We start from the raw sequence: 24674 nt of genomic DNA, 5'->3' as shown, positions 1-24674 counted from the left end.
ATTTCATCCAAAACATCAGTTTTATTGCAACTGTTATTTCATACTTTTATTCAAGAATATTACTTTGTGTGAAGATCTCTACGAGGCTGCTCCTCGTGGTCCTGATTGTTACTGTACATTATACCATGGATGTTTCCATCGACATTTTCATATTAAACCGGAAATAGTACTCGGAGCTGGTCTTGATCCAGGTAAAGACAAGGGCCTCCACGAATCAGATTATTTTATAGAGATCACAGTGATTAACCAGGCAATGTTGACTTCGGTACTTACTCGAAAGGTAAATAATTGGATTCCCTTAACAACTTTAAAAAAGTCAACTAAGCTCCCTTTGTCAAAATCCAAATGAGAGCATAGCTAAGCTCTGAGAAGTAGTATAAAAACCATTGACATCCAGTGTTTATAAATATATAGTCTATCTATATGTACTAACGTCGTAAAGACAAGTTCTACATATACTCATTTAAATATAATTTAGTGTTCGGAAATCATTTAAGGAATGCTTCATCTGTATTCAATTGTTTTTGTTTCTCTCGCAATATCCTAAGGCTAACTTTTGCCGTCTACAAGTTATTTTGACATTAACTAACTTCAATTTCAAGTTTTTCAAGGAAATTGTGACGATGCCAAAGAAAAGAAATTTCAATTAAAAGTATATAATCGTACTGGACATTAAAAATCACATCACCAAACTTTAGTCAATTTATTTGGACGATAAACCATTTTGTTACAGATAACTATTGATACTAGTCCACCACAAGAAGGCAGTGTACATGATGGTGTAACAGGAAGTCCAGAAGTCGACTATCAGCAGGATTTAACATTGAAGTTTCACTGGGACGGGTTCTTTGACCCAGAGAGCGGAGTAAAGTATTACAAATACATAGTGACAGATCATTGTCAAAACAAACAGAATATTTTAACAAGTGATCAGGTATATAAATTATTTTATCTCAGGCATAGATGAAATGGTTTAGAACATCGATGACCAATGTTTTGCCTTTTCCCTTCATAATTGAGGTTTTCCGTTGGTTTATTTGATAAAAAAAACTGCAAAACGCACATGCAGTAAAAACAGTGATTTCGAGGGTGGTTGACTCTATTTATTGTTATTTAAGAAAAATCTACAGTCATGTTTCTACTCTCAGTTTTACCATATGTATAAAGATAGCGGTATTTACCTTGATTTTTTATTTTACTGTTGTTATTGTATGTCATTGATTCATGTTGTTGATAATGTCAGTATCTTTACCCGATAAAAATATATTTACATCAAAATAAAACATATATATGTATTTTAACACTTGTCACACACATTTTTTTATCTGTTCAACATAATTATATTATAGATAAAAGAAACCACTCTGACATCCGTCAGCCACACAGCCACTGTAGAGGGTACTTACTTTATTACTGTGGTGGCTATGAACAGAGCAAACGATGCTTCGCATGCTGTATGTTCAGATGGTGTCACCATAGTAAAAATTACACCATCTGTGAAAAATGTCGTTGTTGAGGGATCAAGAACAGCCCCGCAACTCATTGAAGACATGGATGGTCAAGTGTGGGTTTTGGCAGAGAACATGACACGAGCACCATATAATCATTCTTCAGGCTGCAGGTAAATACATTACGATCGTCTTTTTGTCCTGGTTTTAAAAGGTTATATTTTAATAAAATATTAAGTAAATTTGTTGTATGGTTTTTTTTAAACATATTGTTGAAGTGTTCGGCCTTCTGAATTAATTGAGATTAAAACTGTATTGTAAGTAACTGTTACATTTTTGTAGCGCCAGTCCTTTGATAGTAGATGATATTAAACTGATTCCAGAAACTCGGTCATTTTTAGTGACATGTAATCAGCTTCAGACATCCCTTTCTAACCTGTTACAGATAATTCCCCAAACATCTCAAGTATGTATCATACCTTTAATAGTTATATGGATTTACAAAGACACAAGGCTATGCTAACTTCCTTTAAAAATTAAATTTAGACAATATTATATTACATGTAGTCAGACTGATTTTCTAATTCACCGAAACAAGTCTAATATCATTAGTACGTTTAAGAATAAATACATGTAGTTACAAGTAATATTTAAGTTGAACTTAACGATATTAATTTTACCTAAGTATTTATATAATGGTCATAAAAGAAATACGAGGTATAAATATTTTATATTAGTTTTCTTACAAAACCTGTTTTTTTAACTACAACTATTTGTTAGTTTTTATTACCACCAGTAATATGACTTATTTGAACATGTTTGATAAATGTTACTGTAACAACTATGAACTGCATTGAAATCGTCTGTAGATGGTTATTACCTGGGACTCAGTAGATGAGGAGAGAATTGTGTTTGACTATGAAATAGGATTTGCATCCACCAGACATAGCCCTGCCCCTGATATTTTGCCGTTCAGGTCAACCAAACATCATCGTCACATCAGGGTAGATAATCCAGACCTAGCAGAGGGAACTTTGTTTTATATTGTCATAAAAAGCATCAGTAAAAGTGGACTGTCCGGATATCAGGTACGAAATAAATGATTTAAAGTATAATTAACAATTGTGCCAAACATTCTATGGATATTTCTGTGTCTTTCAGGGATTAATGTGAGATCTACAACTGACAATATTTTAAGAAGCTATGTCCAGTACATTCTTCAAAAATTCATTATCGATGAACTCCTGTTTTTAACCTATAATAATGCAATTGTATAACATTTTTAGGCGGGAAACATATTAATTATTACAAAATAAAATGGATAAGGAATTACAAACATTTTGTATTCAGATTAAGGTAATCTTCCATATGTTATAGAGCATTGGACCAATTATAATAGATGTGACACCTCCAACATATCATGGATCAACAATAGATGTCAAATACGAGGACGGAATACTTATTGCAAATTGGTCAAAAGGAGCCTTTCAAGACACCGAGGACCATTTTCTCCTCAATTTTAAATTTGCAATCGGTAAATATTACTAAGCTTTTTTTTTAATTGTTACTCGGATCAAAAGTACATTGTCAGGAAAAACAATACCCATTCTGTATAATGTGTTAAATTTGAGTAAACTATAACAAGATAATGAAGCTATTATATTTGCCCGAGTTTAAGTGGAAGATTTGGACACATTACTGTAAATTATACCCGCTGAATCTTTGACTCAAATCCCAAGTCCGGATCCCATGCCCATTAAAGTATAGTGTGTTGCCTTATTCACTGAAATGGTATATTAGCAGTTCCAGGGGCTATTTAAAAGTCAACTGTAGATGTGTGAAGTATTGTTTATCTTTACTTAAATTTTACGTAATTTTATTCTATCCTGTTTGGCGCATTGGTCTATTTTTATTTTTTTCAGATTTGCTTAGATTTTAATGTACATTTTTTTCTATTAATCATGAATCAATCAAATAACTAATCTAATTATATCTAACTTAAGGACAAACTAAAGACCGCACAGAAGTTGCAGGATACCAACCATTGAATTATAACTCTAAATGTACGCCTACACTTCCACCAGAATGTACAGCTATCGATCTATCTGTGTTAGATTCTAAGTTACACGCTCATGACATGTATTATGTGACAATTAAAGTAACAAACCTAGCAGGGTTAAGCACGTCAAAGACATCTGAGGGTTATATACATGATGTCCAGGTGCCTTCAGTGGGTGTTGTTTATGATATTAATCCAAACGATGTCAACAACAAAAATGTTAAGGTATGTTTCACTGTACTGAACCATAAATGTGACAAATGTGATGACTTTTCATACCGTATTGTCAATTTTTCCTTTCATCTGTGGCAACATCCCTTAGCACCTGTGTATGGAGTTTTCATATCACATACCATACGTTATGCCAGAGCTTACCGACACTACCAGGGCCCTTTGTACCGTGCTAGACTTCAAACAACAAGGCTTCAGGAAAGAGGAGTATGCTGCTTCATCTGTGAAGTTATCACTTCAGAAGTTTTATAATATTTATCATGAACTATGGTGTATCAATCTTCCAAAATGAGAACTTGTTTGTTCACCGTGTCATATTTTCCTTTCTTCTTTCGTTTACTCTTGACATGACTTCCTATTAGCGTTTCGATGGATGTTTCTAGATAAGCAGAGGACGCTCAATGGTTTAGGTTTTTATTAGCTAATTTTTGCTCAAATGGCCATGTAAGCTATTGCAATCAGTTCCTTAGGGTGTTCTATATAGAGGGGTTTTTGATCAGTAGAAAATCTTGGCCGCCACACTGAAATTAGAACTTTGGGCAGACAGAAGTTATTAGCATATATCTCAAAAATCGTAAGGTTTAGCCGACCTCTGACTAGGTTGAAATATTTATCTTGATGAGATCTATCGCTGTTCAAAATTTTTGTGTAAACCTATTAAGCCAAGTTGGAGTTACTGACCTTTTTTTCTCGCTATTTTAAATGTCATTTCTTTCAAAAATCTTCTCCTCTGACACTACCAAACCAATTAGTACCAAATGTCCGTACAGAAAAGATGTGGGGATTTGTAAGCTGTCGAAAAACATGACAGCCGTTACTAAAAAAAAGAATATAGATCTAAGATAGGAGTTTTTCACGTATTTTTCCAAAATGCTTAAGTTTAGCCAAATACTGACAAAAATAAATATTTTGCATGGTGATATCTATCTGTGGTCATATTTTCATGTAGATCTGTTGAGCAAACGTTAAAAATATTGCCCTACTTCGACATATTTTTGCGATTTTTAATTTAATTACTTTAAAGATGTGCTCCTCCTTAGTGGACAGAATTTAATGAAAACTGATATGATTGTTTCTTAGGTATGAGCGTTCGGAAATTGTATTGAAGAAAAAATATGGCCGATTTTACAAAAAAATGAATGTTGCTTATCGAGCCAGGTGAGCGATTTAGGCCCTAAAGAGCCTCTAGTTGTCCGGGTACCTTATTTACTTGTGTTTCTTTGGACGTATTATTCAATTCATTTCATGTTCTTTGGCATGTGTATCTATTTATTTTTAGGTCGCATCTTATTTGCTTTGATTATTACTCTTTCTATCTCTTCTGTAAGTTTACTTCATTTTACTGATCGAACATACAATGAAATGTATAAATGTTCATGCAGTAGGTAAATACATCTGATCAGATGCATAACCCAGTTAGAACATTGGATTTATCTTACAGGATGTAATAGATGTCGATTTTTCGGAAAAATCTAATACCTTGGCTGTGCAATGGACAGGTTTTCGTCATCCTCATCTACCTGTTATGTACATAGTCTGTTTAGGAACAACTAGTGGAGACTGTGATTTCGCCAAAAGAGACAACATTGATGATTCTATCAATCGAATTATATTTACGAACCTGCAACTCGTCTCCTTTCAGGTATCTTTACATGAATAGTTCTTGAATAGATATAATTCTAAGACATAATACTATCTGGATGAAATCTTATCCTGTAGAAATTCTTTCACATTAATTGTTTTTCCGAAGGATATTATTTCACTTTGAAAAAGTTTCCACACCTATCAAATTGTTTCCACTACTTGAACAATGATATTTTAATTACTATAGTTTGTTATGAAAAAGCTAGAGGTATTCCCAATTGAAGACAGGATATTATTTCATACTACAGTATTAAATAAAATCCTGAATAAAATTCACATATGAAGAGTTCATACTCTTGATAAAATGGATAATATCAAGTAAATAGTATCCTGGATGAAAAACTATATGTAAAATATCCTATGAAACATCATCCAGGATACTTATTAATATCGAAAAACATCCTTGATGAAAATTAATATCTAACATATTCCTGGATAATATGTCATATCAAAAAACTTTCCAAATCATTAACACGTACAACACTGTGAACTATGTTTACCCAACAGAAAACCAAACCCGACCTTTTTTTAAAAAAAAAGTTATAGTATCTCTAAAGAAAACCCTTTCAGACATGTGTGTGTTAAATCCTATTATCATAAGGTTGGGTATTTAAACAATTTAATAGTCATGGAAAACATTTAACTATAAAATATCCCCGGATTAAATTTGGTATTATTTTTCGGTGGAAAGTATATCACACAGGATACTATTGGATGTTACATAATCTACATATTCTATAGTATATTTGAGTTTAGGAATGGGAATTGGGATCCTGAACGGGACGAGAATTGTGCTGATGTATGGTGTAAATTAAATTTCAAACCATACAACAGTTTTGCAGAACAAATTTCATAGATTATACACACAATATACGGAGATAATGTAGAATGAGTATATTTGATGCAATGTATAACAATAGAACTTCTTTCTTATTTTTGTCTCAATTCCCTTTGCATTTTGACAAACAACGATCACAGCCCTAAAATTTAGATAAAAGGGAGATCTGAGAAGTTGATCCATCAATATTTCAAAATAAATGTCTGTATATGTTACATATATTTGTTCATTATAGACCGTATGTAGGATATACCTCATTCTACTTGAATTCTAAATGCATTTCATACAAACTAAGATAAGTGTAAACTCTACAATGGTATCAAGAACTGCGTGTAACTGTAAGATGTGATCTGAACAGAGTTATGTTTAATATTCATTTTAAAAAAATGTTTCAGAAATATTATTTCACTGTGAAAGCCGTTACTTCAGCTGGTACGGTTGAGTCATATTCTGATGGAGTAATGGTTGTTGACACCGGAACTAAACTATCAGGAATTTCAATACACGACGGTCCCGTTTGTACTTGTACGTAGAAACATGTTATGTTTACATTGTACGGAAGATGATGAATTGTTTCTTGATTTGAATTTGCTGATTATTTAATAAATCATCAAATTATAATGTTTTTTTTTTGGTTTGCATCGACTCTTTGAATCTGAAAAATGCTTAGTATCAAAGTATAGAACAAGAGATAAATAGTTTACAGATTGACATTAATCAGATAACTTTATGTCAGAAGCCATTGATTAACTCATCTTTTAATATTCCCATTAGAGACCTTACTATTATTTATCAGTTAAACTTTTGTGCAATAAAATTTAACCAGCCATTCTGGTTCGAGATTTATCTATAATTTTAATGTCAATAGTATTAAGATAAATGTATAATTACTATAGATTATACATAATTACAGTAACGGTATTCCACTCCGAAAACACACACACACTAATATATACAAACAATATACCAATATGAATTTAAAAATGTCCTTGAATAACGTTAGTTTAACTGGTAACATCTCCCGTCATTTCATTGTAGATGAAACAAGTCTAAACGAAAGTCATCATACAAATGTAAGTATAATAATCAAATTTTAAGACTTATTAATTAACTGTCAAGCCGACAAAAATTACTGCTTCAGAAGTTCACGATACACGATTTGGTGTTTGCACCCGTTTGGCTTGCACACAGCAATGCTTACACCAATGAGCAATCAATAAAGCTTTGATGCTTTAATAACTGTAATTAAGGTTTAATTATTATGTGTATTGTGAAAATTTGGTTGTAGGATATTTTGAAGGACTGCCTACAAGATATTGATTACCAAACCTCAACGACTACGTTGTTTGCTAAATGGGATATTCCAACAGCTTTACACGATGTTATCAGAAGTTCCTGGATATCTGTAGATATACGATCACCCGTTGGAGGTTAGGGAAATAACACTATATGCATGCACGCAATGTTTATGGTTGAATGAATAAATATATCGCTTACTTTCATACATGTTGTACATTTGCAAAATAGTGCGCCCTATATTTAAATTAACTTGTTTATGTCAAGCAATTTCTTTAGCAGTATTAATAGAAGTTTCATTATGGCTCATACATTTACCATACATTTTATACCTATTGACTTATTGCTAATAAACAGACCAAAATTAACACCCAAACATGAAACTGGCTGGAAATAATATGACCCACACTATGTTCATATAAACATGCATACACTAAATTGTTTTACACAGACTACTGGAGTACTTTTATTGAGTATGGATACATTGGAAGTCATCAAGTAGCAGTACTAGGGAATTTAGATCTTCAGCCGGGAAGAACTTACAGGTTTAATATAAAATTATGTGCTGACAATCTTTGCTTTCCTCCATTGAGAAGTGATGGTGTTACAGTAGTACCTACTGCCCCAGTTACAGGCTATATCGAAGTTCAACTAGATAAGTCGAAGGTAAAACTGATCAATATAACAACTTGGCAATTCAACAGAAACAGTGGTTTGATATTGTTCAGGAGTATGTTCTGTATTATATACCATTTTAACTCCAAAAAGCGCACAATAATAAACACTATCGATAGTTTGAACTATTTGTGTATTCTGAATTTAATTAATGAGTATTGTGCTACGTATATAAAAATTATCTTTTGTGCTACGGGCAAATTTGGTTTTTGTTTATTTTATCTTACGACTGATCAAGAGATTGCCTGACGAAAGTGTTTCCATGGATTCCACTTTAACTATGTTGACACTAAAGCACCCGGCTTTTACGTATCAAATCTACCTTTGTATCTTGTTTTATTTTGTTTGATTAAATTATTTTTAAGTAAACAATGTCCTAGTAGTTTGTATTGTAGATGACAGTCCTTACAAAACAAATGTATGACCCTGATATAGAAGACAGAACGGAAGCCAAAGAAGCTATCGACTTTTATGAATGGGCAATTGTCGACGGTTCAAGAGAAGCGGGTGTTTATAAAAAGTGGGAAAGGGTTTTAACAGTTCAAAGGATAAATAATACTCATGTGAGTTATTCTAATTTTAGATTTCCGTGTAATCAAAATATTTACTTTTCTGTAAAATCATTTTCTGTATCAACGGTGTATTTTCCTTTTTATTGTAATGGATAAGAGAGTGTGTGGAGCACTCGATAGTATTTCTGTCCAGCTTTGATTGAAGATTGAACACACGACTGTAAAATAAATGAAATGTCTGACATTTGAAAAAAATTACCCAACTACAAAAAAAGAAATAATACAAAACTTGATATTTAGGTAAAATTTGACATCATCCTCGAAGATGAAATAGATTTTGCAAAGTGTAAAAGAATTGCTTTACGAGGATACAATAAGGCTAGTGTATGGAGTGAAGTTCAGACAGAAATAAAGAAATGTCGCATAAAAGATGACCATAGCCAGATCATCCCAAGGGCAGTAATTGACGCTATTGGAAGAACTGGTAGGTACAAGTATGCTTAATTTACATTTATAATGTGTTGACAAGTTCGTGTCAGATATATTACTTCTGTCAATGAACCTATATGCGGTATAATATTTGGTAAGATAAAGAATAGAAACAATTTATTGAATTTATATTTTTCTAGTAAAATGTATACAGTATTAACAATTGTCAAATGAGATGAAATGGCTTGGGAAAAAAACTACAAAATAAAAAAACCCTAAAAGGAAAATGCAATTAGATAAGCCACCTTGAGCTGATGGATGGTTTGGTTGTGTTTGACCATTGATCAAATGCATTAGTTAAAAAGAGCCTGTCCGGACATTATTAACTTATTTTTCTAAGTCACATTTGTTGGTACAAAACGCATTTTCAAATCATGAAAACGATACTTAAAGATATCATTATGGATATTCGAGATGACAAAGATATTCTTAAAATCATAAAAAAAATACTTAAAGATATCCTTTGGAGAAGACAATTATATCTTTCGTGGAATTCTTGTATGACATACATTTTCCTGTATCTCACACACAAACAATTTGAGGATAGTTGTAAGGGAGGAAATATGTCTAATTCAGCAACAAAATTGGCCAAATTGGGTGAAAGCCAGTTGAAAATTGAAAATGAACAATACATTGAATATTTTTCTTTATGAATTCGATAATGTATATAAACGTAGGAAATGTGATATGATTGCAAATAAAACAATCTTCAACCAAATGCCAGGCATTGAACGATTTGTTTGATTTAAAACTTTTCTTTTAAAGTTTTAATTCTATAATTTTTTTTAAAAGAAGGATCATTAAAGGATGTTTTGTTAGAACCTAACACACCATGGAATTTACCAGATGTAGACTATATACCAACTAGAAACGTATTATCAGCTGTGTGGCCATCTTTACGCCACGATTTATATCAGTGGGGTGTTTTAGAAGTTCGACCAAATGATGCTTTGACATTTTACAGAAACTACACTGATCTTGTTATCACCGATTCTTGCTCTCATCCAGATATCATCAAATGTGGTCATACAGGTAAATTGTTTTTATTAGAGTCATATTGTGGACCACTAATGTAAAATATTACCATAACTATCACAGATCAAAATTACACATATACAGTGCTACCAGAGGAATCATCTAGCGTGTTCAACTATTATAAATGTAGTCTTTAAGGTAAAATGATACCAGAAATATGATCAAATTAGATTATTCTGGTAAAATGAAACAGCCAAATGAAGCCAATATTGAGAAATATTCCTGATAGTATCATCAAATTTGTTCTTTTGGCTGTATAAGTATTAATGTAATAAGCATTGTACGAGACCATATAAACATAATGGTATAAGTGAATCACCAAATGTGTTAATGGAGGTACAACTTTTTTATGTTAATTGGAGTGGTTTAGAAAACTGACATGTCTGATAATAAGGATATGTGGTATAATTATGATAGGTGTTTCACAAAAGTGAAAATACAAACAAACCTCATATTCAAGGACATGAATGATATACAAATTTTAATGAAACTATCAAAACAAACCACTCACATTTCAAAGCCTTATTCCAAATATTGCTCTTGCTATAATTCTTCGAAATTATTTTTACTATAAGCCAATAAAGCTGTAAGATTGTTACTACATTTAACTTACGCCTGAAATGTGAAATTCAATAATATCTGATTTGAGGAAATATTGTACTTTAAAATTTAAGAACACAGGTATATCAATGTACATTTCAATGATTCTCACGAACTTATACATGGAAAACGATACGCTGTATGTGTCCATGCTGAAAGAAAGGAAATTCAACATGAAAAATGGACAGAAATATTAGATGCTGTATCGACCTGCAGTGATGGTGTAGTAGTAGACCTTACAGCTCCAATTGGAGGAAATGTTTGGGTGGGAGCAAATAAGGAATTTTTATATCAGGTAAATAGCTTATTAGCAAAATTCATACTAACCGAAACAGGCAGGACTAGCGATAAATAAATTAGATGTCATTACATCGAATAATGAAACTTAAAACACATAACAAAAACATAGAGAAAATATAATATATTAAATAGCTTAATATTAAATCCCATGGCACCAAACAAAGGCAGAGTCTGACGGAAGATTACACAAATATCATTTTTTCTAGTAAAAAGTTTATTCCATACAAAGGTTCAAAGATAGGTATTTGGTCTATATGAGTATTAATATTTTAGATGCTCATTTATGACACAGTGAATGTAATGTTCCAATATATGTCGAAGCTCCAGTCATAGAGTGTTATTATTTTCCTGTTTACATTTTAAATTTCTTATAACATATAACATACATTACAATGATGTCATAAAAGTGCACAATGCACGAATTTACCAGACATGAAATCGTCATTAATTTAAAATATCAAAATATGTTCGGCGGCCAAAGATAAAGTAGGATAGGGAACATGAACACTTTGGAGTGATGAGACCTTTCTAGAAGACATTGAGCCTTAATCTGGTTAATGTCGTATCAATGTCGTACTCTATTCAAAAGCATCCCATCAGCACTAACGCTTGTCTTAATAACAAAAACCGTAAGGTATTTTCGATTTTAAAACGATGTCATTTTTGTCACAGACATCCTCGTCAGATATTTACGTTACATGGGATTCCTTTATTGATGTTGAAGAAGAAGGGCATTCGATGCACTCATCCGGGATATCCCATTACTTGGTCTCTGTTGGTTAGTATCGTTTTACAAAGAAATAAATATAATAAGCAAAAATTACATTGAATATTTACTCCTTGAAACTCGTGTACAGCATATCGAAATTTGCAATAAATATGATTGGTATTTTTACCAATAAATCTTATTAGTAAGCTTTTATAAGCGTACACACATTTTATTATTGTCTCTGTGTTTGTTTTGTTTTGTTCATGTTTTGTTTGCTTAGTTGCTTTTACAATAAACATGTATAAGGAAAACGACACAGACGAAGACGAAATATTGTGTTGGGTTTATCAACTATTTCTTAATGTCATTTGTTTTAACTTTATTATGTAATTCAGTATTTCAGTGTTAATTGCATTTCATTTTAGAACTAAAAAGCTAACCTCCAAAAGAAAACCCAACAAAACAAAAACGATAAATGAAAAAAGAAACGCACATATGCATGATTTGTTCGATATTTAAATTACAATACAAACTTCAACATTGTATTGATTAGATTATTGATAATATTATTTTATCTTGTTTGAAGGTTCTGTTAAAGATGGAGTTGATGTTATTGACAAACGAAATGTTGGCGTTACCAATCACGTGTCTTTTCACGGCCTAACCTTGCAAGAAGGACATACATATTTCGTTTCTGTATCAGGTAAGTTTATTTTAACTGACTATTAAAAGAAAACAAATATAACATAAAACTAATTCCGCTGCCCTGTTTTAAAGTTATAGCAATGAAAAATGTACATCTCTGTCTAAACTTATTTATTTCTGATCAGTAGTTGTTTTTATATTTACGTAAATATTTATTAGTTTAATAACCATACAATTGTATTAAATGTTGTTGAATTTTATCATCAGGTGTTGATTTCATCAACCGAACGACAAAAGTTCATGCCAATCCCGTAACAATAGATACAACACCCCCAGTAGTTTCATCAGAATCTATATATATTGGTGGCAGAATTTTAACTAATTTAAGCCAGATAGAGATTTGGTAAATATAATTGAAGTAGAATGGCCTGATTGTAATTACTTAGAAATAATAAGTTCAAACGTATTTTGTTATATGGGACAATATATGAATTTTCTACTCAATACAAATTATATATACATACATTAAAACGTGACTTCATAAGGTACAAGAACGTGCGGAAAACTGTGCATTTTTTTGTCATAGATTTTCTGAAAAGTTCCATATTAAAGAGTGTTCAAATCTATTTTGGTTCCATAAGATAGCCAAATGATACTTTTGAAAAGATCCGCTCTCTATTTGATATACAAAGGTCATTCAGAAAAGTGGTATACATCTTATCAAATAAAGCCACATTTACACGAAGGAATTAAAATCGAAATAGTAATTGTTCTGAACAGATCGCAGTTCAGAAATATTGCTGAACACATTAACTGTATAAGAATTATAATTTACGTTGCCCGTGGTGCTTTTGCATCAATCCGACCACATGTTTTATGTAAACAAAGTAGATTTTTTTGGTAAATAACTTATTTCTATTTCTGTTATTAGGTGGCTTTATAGGTCTATGTAAAATGTAAAATGATCATTCCAATCTTTCTGCTCTTAGGAGATAATTCACGCAAAAAATTAAATGATTTCTACTGTATTTTAGTGTTATTTACAGGTTTATCTCCGTTTATTTGGAATTCTTCAGTGCATTTAAATAATTGATATCTCTTATGAACAAGGATTATATGAAAAAACACGTTTTAACCTCTGGTCAGTATAACGTTTTAAACCAAATATTAAAAATAAAAAAATTCTAGGATTTCCAACCATGAATCACATTTCGCATGATTCTTAGCTGGAGCACTAGTTAAGTACACTAAAATACCTTTTCACACCCGATATCAAAGTTTTCAGTACGTGCGTTTAATTTATTATTGTTATTGAAAGTCACCCGAAATAATTATACTGATTGGTAGTTTGAATTCATTATTAAAATTATTAATAAATATATGAAATGTGTTTGAGATTTTACAAGAATTGAGTTCTACAGTCACTTAAAGATGATCCGAATAACATTGCACTTATGTATTCATTGTTTGAAATATACCAGTTAAAGTTACTTACAAAAGGCTTAATACTACTTGTCTACCTAGTTGTTCCTTTTTCATATGAAATTCATTTCCTCCTTTTTTGTAGCTGGAAAAATATATTCTTTGATATTGAAAGTGGTATCGACCATTACATGGTTGGATTAGGTTCATTATCCGGCCAGGATGACCAAATAAAATTTTCTAGAACCGGCCAGGAATGTGGCAACTTGAAACCAGACCATAATCATCAAATGATAGAAGGCCATCCTTATTTTGTTACTGTGAAGGTAATTCATGATTCATAAACAATAGTATGTCAACTGCGAATTGAATTAAACAATCATTACTTTTTATGTTCACATCAACGGTTTCATGTTAGAACCAATGCCAAACGAAATGTTGTTTTATATGAATAAACATATAAAGAATATAAATACACACATCTAAAATATTCATGTGCTAATCAATTTGTATCCTCAATGTAAAACTGCGGAAGATAATTAATTATCGTATAAATCATAATGCATGATTATCATATGACATTACATCAACAATACGTCCATTTCATATACGTAACGAATGCTGTTATGTTGATGGATGTACAACAGAGAACTTTCTGCTTGTTTGAATGTTACATGACAATTTTTTGTTGTGTTTAGGCATACAACATGGCCGGACTTTCCACCAGTAAATCATCCCTAGCTAACATTTACGACATTTCACCCCCTGTTGCCGGACATGTGTATGATGGGAAATCAGACGCAATCTCGCCTCAATCTAAAGACATTGATTACCAAACAGATATGAGTCAACTATCCGTTTACTGGGAAGGATTTTATGATCCCCATTCAGTTATAAAGTGCTACCGCGTTTATATCGGAACTTGTTCTGGATGTTATGATATCATTAATGAACAAGTTGTAGGTGCTCATACATGTAAGTATTTCAATCCCGCAATTGCATCTCATATTGACTTTGGATATGTGAATACATTGATCTTGAAAGTCAAGCCACGACCAACATTTAACAAAAAAAGAATTCTTTTGTCTCACATAGGGTTGGAATGCATCAACTCATTGAATTTGATATTTCAAATGCGACCAAATGCAACTGAAGAACACACACGTGAATGCAATCGTTCTTCGTGAGTTAAGAAAGATACTTGTTAGATAATAACCTCATATAAAAATGTGATAAAAGCCAAGGGTTATTGTGAGCACAGATTTACAATTGATTTTCAATATATTTTTGTTCAGATTTTACCTGGTCAAATGTCGCCCTGGAGGCTGGTCGTACATATTATTCTACAATAACAGCATGTAACACTGGAAATATGTGTACATCTGTGACATCAGACGGTGTAACCATTGACAACAGCCCTCCTGTACCAGGTGTTGTTCAAGATGGCTCTGCTGATTATGATATCGAATTCCTGTCAGTTAGGTAAATAAGCGTCTATTCAATTTTATTCAGAGTACAAGATATATTTCATAATGTGCTGTATATGTGACTACCTTCGTTGTTTTGGCTAATATCATTTCATTTTTGATCAGATGTATTTTGAACTATGTTTCACAGATGTAATTTCCAACAAGCCGTATTTCATGTCTTATTTAGTTATTTATGTCTCAATATCTTTCCAGGAATTACATTTCAATTAAATGGTTTGGATTTAATGATGCACAGTCCGATATAGATTACATTGTTGTTCGGGTTGGTACGTCTCCAGGATCAGCTGATATTTACCCCCCACATATTATCAGTGAAACCGATATGGTGATTATAACAGACTTGCCAGCACCTCTACCACCTGGAAGACGTATTTATAGCACCGTCCGTGTTTACAACAAAGCAGGTACTTCTTGATATATTGATAAAATCATCTATGCATACCATAATACAGAACACCTCAAAACAAAAACAGTAAAACTAACGAAAGTTTTTCTCAAAATGTCATGTACTTGCAGCTACCAATTTTGTCTTGATTCGATGACAAAATCTATTAGAAGATTTATTTCTTATTTCGCTTTTAAAATTGAATTAAAGTTTGAATTTCTGAAAGGTAGGGATAAAGGAGGATGTTATATGAGGCAATGTAACCTGTAAGATGACGTAGTTTATTTTATTGATATATTTAAAAAAAAAAAATCATAATGCCTTCTACAATTTCAAATCAATTAGGATTTATTTTTCAGACTATTATCAGTACGAAAACAAAATATAGATATTAACTTTCTGGCAGACTGAAAGACTATCAGTGCTTTTAAGGTCATAGGTTTAGCTTGCACTGATGAGACTAGCATTTGACCTGTAAGACAAGTTAGAAGAAGAAAAAATACATAGACTATGAAAGGGCCTTTGATCATTGTGGATCGTTACGGTATATCCATAGGTACCATGGGAACCAATTTGTCATAGCTTTCCTTTCCTCTTTCGTCTACCCTGAACTTGACTTTTTATAAGCAACTGGGCGGGTTTTTTCTAGAAAAGCAGAGGATACTTACCCTACCGGTGCACCTGGTCCATGCTACCAGATTTTAGTGGAGTCTTAGTTGCTCCTTTATTTTTTTTACTTGATATGTATTACTTTTGTTAATTTATGTTCTTTGTTGTGTGTGTTTGTTTTCATGTCTTCTATGTTCACTCGATTACTCTTTCATCGTAAAGACATGGATTTGGTGCCCCTTTTGTAGGTTTCCGTAGAGGAATCGATTCAGTGAAGATTCTAATAGATTCGAAATATCTTCTGGAAACCCTAAATGCTAGATTATTTTCAGAATATAATAGCATGCGCGGTTGAAAACGAAACTCAAAACATGAGACATCGTTGTTACTCCAAAAAAAGAAAAGAAAATAAGACGATAAACCTAGATACAAAAACGTAGTACTTGGAACGTAATTCCTCATTTTTTGTAAAAATATCATCTTTTAAATATACCGAAGGTGTTGTCTAAATCCTGGAATTTTCTTTCTACAACATTTTGTCTAGTGGATTGGACGTGATTTTCAGAAAGCGGTCGGCATTCTGATGGGAATAAATTGTGCACCGCTACTCACTGACCAATCCTTCTGTCTTATGAGGCTGACTAACTATCTTAAGATCTGACCTATAGAAAGGAACATCGCTCGTGAACCGCGGACGTGACATTTTATGAACAAATCGGTAGAGGAGCAGAGAACTTTTACCTTATCGGTGCACATTTTGCGTGCTCCAAGTTTTATATGGAGTCCAGGCTGCTCAATAAATTTTATTTCATTGTGTGTGTTATTTTGGTTGTTTTATGTCCTTTGTTGTGTGTGTTTTCCCAGTCTTGGAATATAATTATTTGATTTTGAAGCTTGGTTCTCCTGATTGTTCTTTCAGTAAATATGTGTCTCTACTGTAATGTTTTTTATGTTTAAAATTAATAAACCAAAGAAAAATAAGGTTAGCTTAATGTTGTAATGTAAATTTAATTCAGTTTATGTTTTCAGAAAAGTTAACCTTCTCTTAGCTTCATATTTATGACCTCAGGTTTATACACAGAATCTACATCAAATGGATTTCTTGTTGATGTGTCACCCCCAGATGTTTTGGAGCCACCAAAATTATCACGTGATATTGGCTCATTAACTGAGGACACATCTGTCTTGAGATCGGCAATTAGATTCCAATGGGATGTTGAAGATAAACAGTCATCTATACTCCGGCAATATATATCGTTTGTATCACACCAAAATGGAGAGTTCAATTCATCGTCAGTGATGGTAATTGTTTTCCTTAGTACATTTGCTGTAATAATGTTATACAATATAAAAATAACTAAAACGGTATTCAACTACAGCTATTCCCGTAATTGACATGAATACAAAACAAAATTATCATTGTCATTGGTAATTTAGATAAATAATGAGACGATTCAATGGATAACACAATATGCTATATGTCACATTATTTTAGATAAATGGAATACTCAGAGAATATACGCTGACTGATTTAGAGTTACAAGACGGAGGAACCTACTACTTCAAACTGATAGTTTGTAACGGAGCTAAGATATGTACAGAGACAGAGTCTGATGGAGTATTGATAGATACAACCCCACCTACGTCAGGTAAACTATTTAAAAACGAACAAGATCGGATAGTTGATATCACAATATACTTCTAACAACAATATAAAGGGATATACAGTGAATATTCGTTTAAATTTGTATTTTCTATTACAGTGTCTTACAGCGTCTTTTTATGCCTGCTAGAGTTGAAAACTTGCATTTGTTACAAATGTAATCTGGATTAAAAGTCGTTACTTTCGAGGTTAAAAATTCTAATAGAAAAACATGCATTTTTTATCATTTTGTTTCAAGGTATGTTTGCTATTGGTACTTATCACGCTGCTGAACTCACAAGACATACAGAAGGATGGATGACTTGGTCTGACTATAGACTGAACTTATCCTGGGTTGGATTTTCTGATCTTCATACTGGTATAGACAAATACTATGTTTCTGTTGGGAGTCAGTTCATGGGGAATGATTTAAACAAGGTATGATACACATATTGGTATAGAAAAATACTGTTTATCTGCTGGGACATTACGTGAAAAATGACTCTAACAGGATATGATATACACACTAGTTTAGAGAAATTCTAAGGAAAATCGTGATTACTAACTCATTACACAAATATAAGACTACTACAGTACACGTTCACTCATATGCACAAATATTATTTATCACTCAAAGCACACTCACTCACATTTCCTAGGAATACGTTGACTTATCATTGCACACGTTTCATACAAAAATATAAGAACACTTGCAGTTTCTCCTTTTGTTTATATGCCGAGAAATTTCAAAAAAATCTGAAATATGAATTATCAACAAAATAGAGACTCATTTTATCCACACGTCATTTATGGGTGTGTGTTTTTTTTTCAAACGAAATGTAAATAATTCATTACTAGCTAAAGCCCTCGTAGTCAATATCAAGATTTCGGGCAGTATGAAAAAGCGATACATTAATCTGTAATTATTTTTCAAAAATATTAAATTTGGGTTAAATACAGAGAAGCTATAATTCAGTCATGTTGTTTGTACCTAATCAAAATGTTTGATTATAAAAAAATGTTTATACTAATTCGTTGTAACATTTGTCGTTGATAGGTATCTGGACTCCCTGCAGAATTCTCTCATAATGAGTCTACTGTAGAATATGCAGACGAAGGTCCTTTACAGTATTTTGTAATTTCAACGCAGCATCTTGTTAATTACGAACATGTATTCATCACTGTATGGGCAACGAATAATGTAATTCTATATAAAAAGCATTTAACACAAAGTTTAGCGTGCATGATAATCATCTTTTTTTCTACAACATTTAAGATTTGATGAATATGTTGATAAATATAATTATCCTATCAAAAAGTACAAATAATACAAACTGATTATGCATAACACATGATCCTAAGGTGATACTCTACTTCCGTTATTAAGGTAAATAATGACAACCATAATCAACTGTTAGATATAATAGTTGTAGGCTTTACAAGCTGACTGCAAATGTGAAATGTACTTCAGTGAATACGCATGAAAATGCTTCTTGGTCAAGATTAAGAATCAACTAAAATTAAATTATACCTTAATCTTGGTGGTACATGTTCATTTGTTTACATATATCTGCAGAATTTATTTATTTTCCATCTTAAAGCCTAGCCTTTATAATTCATTACTTATGAATGTACATTTGTAAACACTTTGCAATATACTCTTGTAAAAGTTATATGAAAAATGATAAAACTATATTATAAATCTCTCTTTGTAGAAAATGTTTTTTTCAAGGAGGTAAATATTCAATTAAACAATACAACCTTTCCTGTAAGTTATAAACTTAAGTATAAACGCTTACAAAAACACTAATATGTAATATAATCCTTTCTAGGTTGGCCTGAGAAGCCACATGATTCATTATCAGTTCCGGTTAATATCGGGAGGATATTTGGATCTGATCAGAAGATGTGATGCTCTATATTGTTTAGGACATTGTGTTTGTTCTCCAAAAGGCCAACGTTGTCATATAAATGGACAGACCTGTACGGATGTAACTGTAGGTCAGTCTTGTCAGTGATTGTAAATTTATGACTAAGTACCTGTGTTTTATATAAAAATAATAATAAAAGATAGAAGTCTTTCTAAGTATGTCGATTTGATGTGTAGTACAGTTGGTTTTAAAATGACGTCATGTCAACTTTTCTTTGTGAGAAATATCTTAAGATTTGATTATGCTGTTTTAGAATTGAAAAGGGACCAAGAGAATCAGGATTCGATTAGAAAGCGAAGATTATAATCCAAGTGTAAAGAGAAAACAGGCACACACAAAAAAATAAAATAAAAAATAAATAAATAAATAAAGAAGTAAAAAAAAGTCGTACACAGAAACTATAACAAATGAGCAACCCGGAATGGAGATTGAAACAATGTCAGCTTTTCGTATAAAGATTTGACGTTAACGTCATCTACCATGTGATTTATTTTTCCCACGCAATATTCCATCACCGTACTAACGTATTCCGAGAGAAGATAACTTTTTCCAAAAACCATTACCCATCCATAAAACCTGAACTTGAAAAATAATATCACTTTTATGATATTTATAATTTCATGTACGTCATGACATGTACATAATGTCGTTAAGTTAGATTTGGTTATTTATTGTAGAAGAGAACACAAAGATAACTGTCGATGACATTCTAGATCTGTCTGGATCTCCTCAGTCTGACGTAAAGTTTACACCTAGCAATTCTTTACTAGCAGCAAAATGGAAGATTACAAAACAACAGGGCTTATCCCCTCAATGGTATTTGGTTTTCTTCATTTTAGGGAATAAAAGGATAAACTGAAACAAGTACTTTTGCTTTTCAGTTTTTTAAATCATTAAATGAATGATAAAAACACTTTAGACAATAATCAAATGGAGAAGTCAGTTGAAAATTCTTTATCAAAATGGCAATATCAGGTTTAAGGCCAGAAACCAGAAACCAGAAACCACAGTATTGGTTCTGTCTTGGTTCAGGCATTTCCGATAGAAATGGTATGTTATAAAGGGTTCTATAGCCCACTAAACCTCCTGCTTCCTTTTTCTTCGGTATATTTAAGGTATGAATGGAGTGTTGGTCTGTCTTCTCAAGATTCTCCAGAAGGTGTTATTGATACATCAACAGACCCACTATGGAGACATTCTGGACAGAAAGAAGAAGCAATATTTTGTTTAAAGCCAGGTTGGGTTTACGTTTTAGACTCGAAAGAAAAGCTTTGTAGTGTATAAAACAAATTAGGACCATACACGATTTTCCTAATAATAAATCAATTCATATAAAAAACAATGACTTTTATTAATCATTCATTGGCAAAGATGATATACGAAAAACTCAAACCTATAACCTTCGTTGCTGCTATGGTTTGGTCACAGTGAACTATTAAACGATATGTTGGTCGAAACTTTGTGATTATTATTGTTTTATCAACTCTTTGCTTGCAGGACAAGAATTAAAAGAACTATATAAATACTCCGTCTTTGTCAGAGTTTGGTATAGTGGTAATAAGTTTGCTGTATTTAAATCCAATGGCATCACAGTTCAATCTCGCTCTATACTTGTGAATGACCAACGTGGAACTGCAGTAAGTGTATTTTTTTTTTACAATTTTCATGTTCCTTGCAATTGCTTTGTAATAAGAAAACATATTTAGCAACGTAAAATAACAAGACATTTTACTAAATTTAATATGGATTATGCTCCAATAAAGTAATGTTGATACAGAAATTTTATTGTCGTCGACATGAACTCGTGAATCGTTACGGTGTATCCATCTGTACCATGCGAATCGATTTGTTCATGATGTCATACTTTTCCTTTCCTCTTTTGTTTACCCCGGAGTTGACATTTTTAAGCAACTCTGTGAGTGTTTCTGGAAAAGCAGAGGACGCTTACCCTACCGGTGTACCACGTCCATGTTCTAACTTTTGGTTGAGTCCGAGTTCCTGATTTGCTTTTGTTTCTAGGTACGTGTCATTTTGGTTACTTCATGTTCTTTGTGGGATCATTTTTCTCAGATAACCTTCTTCTAATTTTTTGTTCGATCCTTGGTTCTCTTGATTACTCTTTGTATCAGTTAGGATTCCTAAAAAAAATACTTATCAAAATACATTAATTTTTAGAAATTGATATTGGAGCCTGGTCCATTCTTCCACTTTTTGTTAGTGGGGTTCCAGATTGGTCTTTTACTTTGTTTCTATGAACATGTTATGTTGATTATTTCATATGAGTTCTTTGTTATGTGTGTGTATTTTTATTGGATTATGTTATTTTTGATCACCCTTCAAAACATATTTTCTTTTATTTATCTTTTAAATGAAGGTCAAATTACTAGGATGTTTTTATTATTTAAGAATCTTAAAATCTTATTAATCTGTTGAAAATACGTTTACTTCTTGAACTAAATAATGTCAGATGATTTTTGCATAAAGGTCTCAGAAAAGATTCATAACTTCTGGAAGGCTGATGTTGATTTCATCGAACAAGGATCTTTATACACAGTTGATTGGAAGAATGTGTTCGTGTCATCACCGGGAAGTATAAAAATGTTTAACGTGTATCTAAGTACTTATCCCGAAGGTAACTAGTTTTTTAAGAAATATTATTTGAAGTCTCAGAAATAATAAAACAAAAGTTAAAGTTAAAACTTGTCCAATGCCTTAGATAAATACTGAAAATGAGTTTATGCTACGACTGTGTTCTACATAGTTTAATATTAAAATGAAGCCTTAGGTTTGCATAAACCCCACTACAGTTATATTTACTGCAAGATAAACGCGAAAAATGACTTCATTGCTATTTAGAGTTCCATTATATTTGATTTTTGTTTATTATTTTTTGTAATTATTATGGAACAAATAAATACACAGGTTCGTCTTATATATTTACAGTATTGGATTACTGGAAATAATATTTATTCTTTTATCAAGACAAACTATTTGCATCATCTTAGGAATGTATTATTGATATCATGCATACCTGTTTAGTATAATATACTTTTATAAAGGTACAGACTTACACACCGTAAATGTAAACATAGACCCTACAATAACAGCTTTAAACATCAGCCGCCTTGCCATGAGCCCTAGTGTGCGTTACTATAGTAACGTTGTTGCTAAAACACACTCGGGACTCCAGACAACAGCGTCTTCTGATGGTGTAATGGTAGATGCTTATAAGCCTATATGTGGTTCAGTTTATGATGGAATCGGTAAGATAAATAGGTTAAAGATAAGCATTATAGCTTTTGAATGATATAATAAATCATAAGAAAATATGAAATAATGAAAATTAGAATGAAGGTAAAAAAACAAAGAAACGTTAACATTTTTTATTGTTTTGAAAATGTCGGAAAATGTAATTTTAAACTGTCAAAGCAATAATTTTAGTGTAAGTTATCAATTGTATTAATTGTATGAGTGGTTCATATTGTACGCGAACTGAACTATAAGTAATAATTATTTTTCATCAAAACAACAGGTTTAAATGACATGGATTACCAAAATAGATCAGATATAACCGCATCTCGGTGGCACGGGTTTACGGACATGGAGTCTGGCATCGTAAAATACTCATGGTGCATGGGTACTGATAAGACAGGCGACACATGTGACATTATTTCCTGGAAAAATAATGGAATGCAGACATCTGTTTCGTTCAATTTACACACGCCACTAAAAAACGGTCAGTACATTTATGTGAAACAAACAAATTTATTATTTATCACAATCGGAAATTTCTATCATCTTAAGGGATCTTAATGAAAATAAAGGCATATCAAAATTGCTGCAAAGTATAGTAATATTTTACCAATTAGTATTGAAGGAATAATATTATTGATAGACTGAAGATTGTAAATGGAGTAATACATTTTTTTAATATACAGGAGCAACCGCATACCACAAAATCAAAGCAACTGATAGTGTCGGTCACGTATCAGATGTCATGACATCAAATGGAGTTAAAGTAGACACAACAGCTCCAATACCTGTCAACTTTGTACATAAGGACCACAATTATGTAAACAATCCATCCTTTGAAGATACTCACGGATGTTTCATGAACATAACAGAAATTTCATCAACAAACATTTGTGGATTCGACAATTGTTATCATCCTGTTTCATGGTCGGTAGAGGGATGTGCTATCATTATCCGTTCTGACGTCAATGCAGCATATGAAGGACGGTCCTTTATATTTCTAAAAGGCGTGATTCAACAGAATATTACACAACTGAATATCGGATCTATTTATAGACTTTCGTTCGTGACAGCACACCTACCAATACAAGAAGCTATGATCTCTAATGTAGAAGGATCAGTCAGCTTTGGTCAACAGGAACACGTGTTTCAAATGTACACCAAGTCAAACCAGTCTGATATAGTGTGGCATCGTCACGTGTTTTACACGAAATTAGAACATGCTATTTCATTCATCAAATTTAGTAGTTTAGATAATCACGTGGGTTTTCTGGTTGATGACATCCGAATCGAAGAAGTTGAAGGAAAGACTGGTAATGATACAGCTATACAAGTCCATACAGTAGAACTACACAGATGGTCTTCTATTCACGCATCCTGGCATTTTGTGGATCCCGAGAGTTCCATTAAGGAATATTTATGGGCAGTTGGTAAGCTAAGACATTTCCTCCTGTAAAATGTA

At 32.2% G+C, this 24674-nt stretch overlaps 1 protein-coding gene across 2 annotated transcripts in view; it reads left to right on the top strand.

The window, feature by feature from the left end:
• Positions 1-24674, top strand: part of LOC148618736 (uncharacterized) — a 65186-nt gene that overhangs the window by 34282 nt on the left and 6230 nt on the right. For both annotated transcript variants that reach the window (XM_088577916.1, XM_088577917.1), the window contains exons 15-49: positions 56-280; positions 734-934; positions 1350-1621; positions 1791-1914; positions 2318-2536; positions 2826-2982; positions 3452-3732; positions 5180-5380; positions 6616-6745; positions 7259-7293; positions 7509-7650; positions 7968-8182; positions 8587-8754; positions 9004-9187; positions 9985-10224; positions 10902-11122; positions 11800-11905; positions 12423-12539; positions 12749-12884; positions 14049-14229; positions 14602-14878; positions 15199-15385; positions 15586-15797; positions 17457-17689; positions 17883-18036; positions 18289-18467; positions 19087-19230; positions 19862-20030; positions 20638-20776; positions 21076-21197; positions 21458-21597; positions 22445-22592; positions 23020-23223; positions 23493-23696; positions 23899-24642. In XM_088577916.1, the coding sequence (XP_088434042.1) occupies positions 56-280; positions 734-934; positions 1350-1621; positions 1791-1914; positions 2318-2536; positions 2826-2982; positions 3452-3732; positions 5180-5380; positions 6616-6745; positions 7259-7293; positions 7509-7650; positions 7968-8182; positions 8587-8754; positions 9004-9187; positions 9985-10224; positions 10902-11122; positions 11800-11905; positions 12423-12539; positions 12749-12884; positions 14049-14229; positions 14602-14878; positions 15199-15385; positions 15586-15797; positions 17457-17689; positions 17883-18036; positions 18289-18467; positions 19087-19230; positions 19862-20030; positions 20638-20776; positions 21076-21197; positions 21458-21597; positions 22445-22592; positions 23020-23223; positions 23493-23696; positions 23899-24642 (6811 nt within the window). The remainder of the gene's footprint in view (positions 1-55; positions 281-733; positions 935-1349; positions 1622-1790; positions 1915-2317; positions 2537-2825; positions 2983-3451; positions 3733-5179; positions 5381-6615; positions 6746-7258; positions 7294-7508; positions 7651-7967; positions 8183-8586; positions 8755-9003; positions 9188-9984; positions 10225-10901; positions 11123-11799; positions 11906-12422; positions 12540-12748; positions 12885-14048; positions 14230-14601; positions 14879-15198; positions 15386-15585; positions 15798-17456; positions 17690-17882; positions 18037-18288; positions 18468-19086; positions 19231-19861; positions 20031-20637; positions 20777-21075; positions 21198-21457; positions 21598-22444; positions 22593-23019; positions 23224-23492; positions 23697-23898; positions 24643-24674) is intronic.

This window comes from Perna viridis, chromosome 4 (assembly GCF_037379345.1).
Source record: "Perna viridis isolate PV_CMFRI_1.1 ecotype Kerala chromosome 4, ASM3737934v1, whole genome shotgun sequence".
In the NCBI taxonomy this organism is placed as follows: domain Eukaryota; kingdom Metazoa; phylum Mollusca; class Bivalvia; order Mytilida; family Mytilidae; genus Perna; species Perna viridis.
The sequence above is the reverse complement of the archived record's forward strand: the minus strand, read 5'-3'. Positions and strand labels throughout refer to the sequence as shown.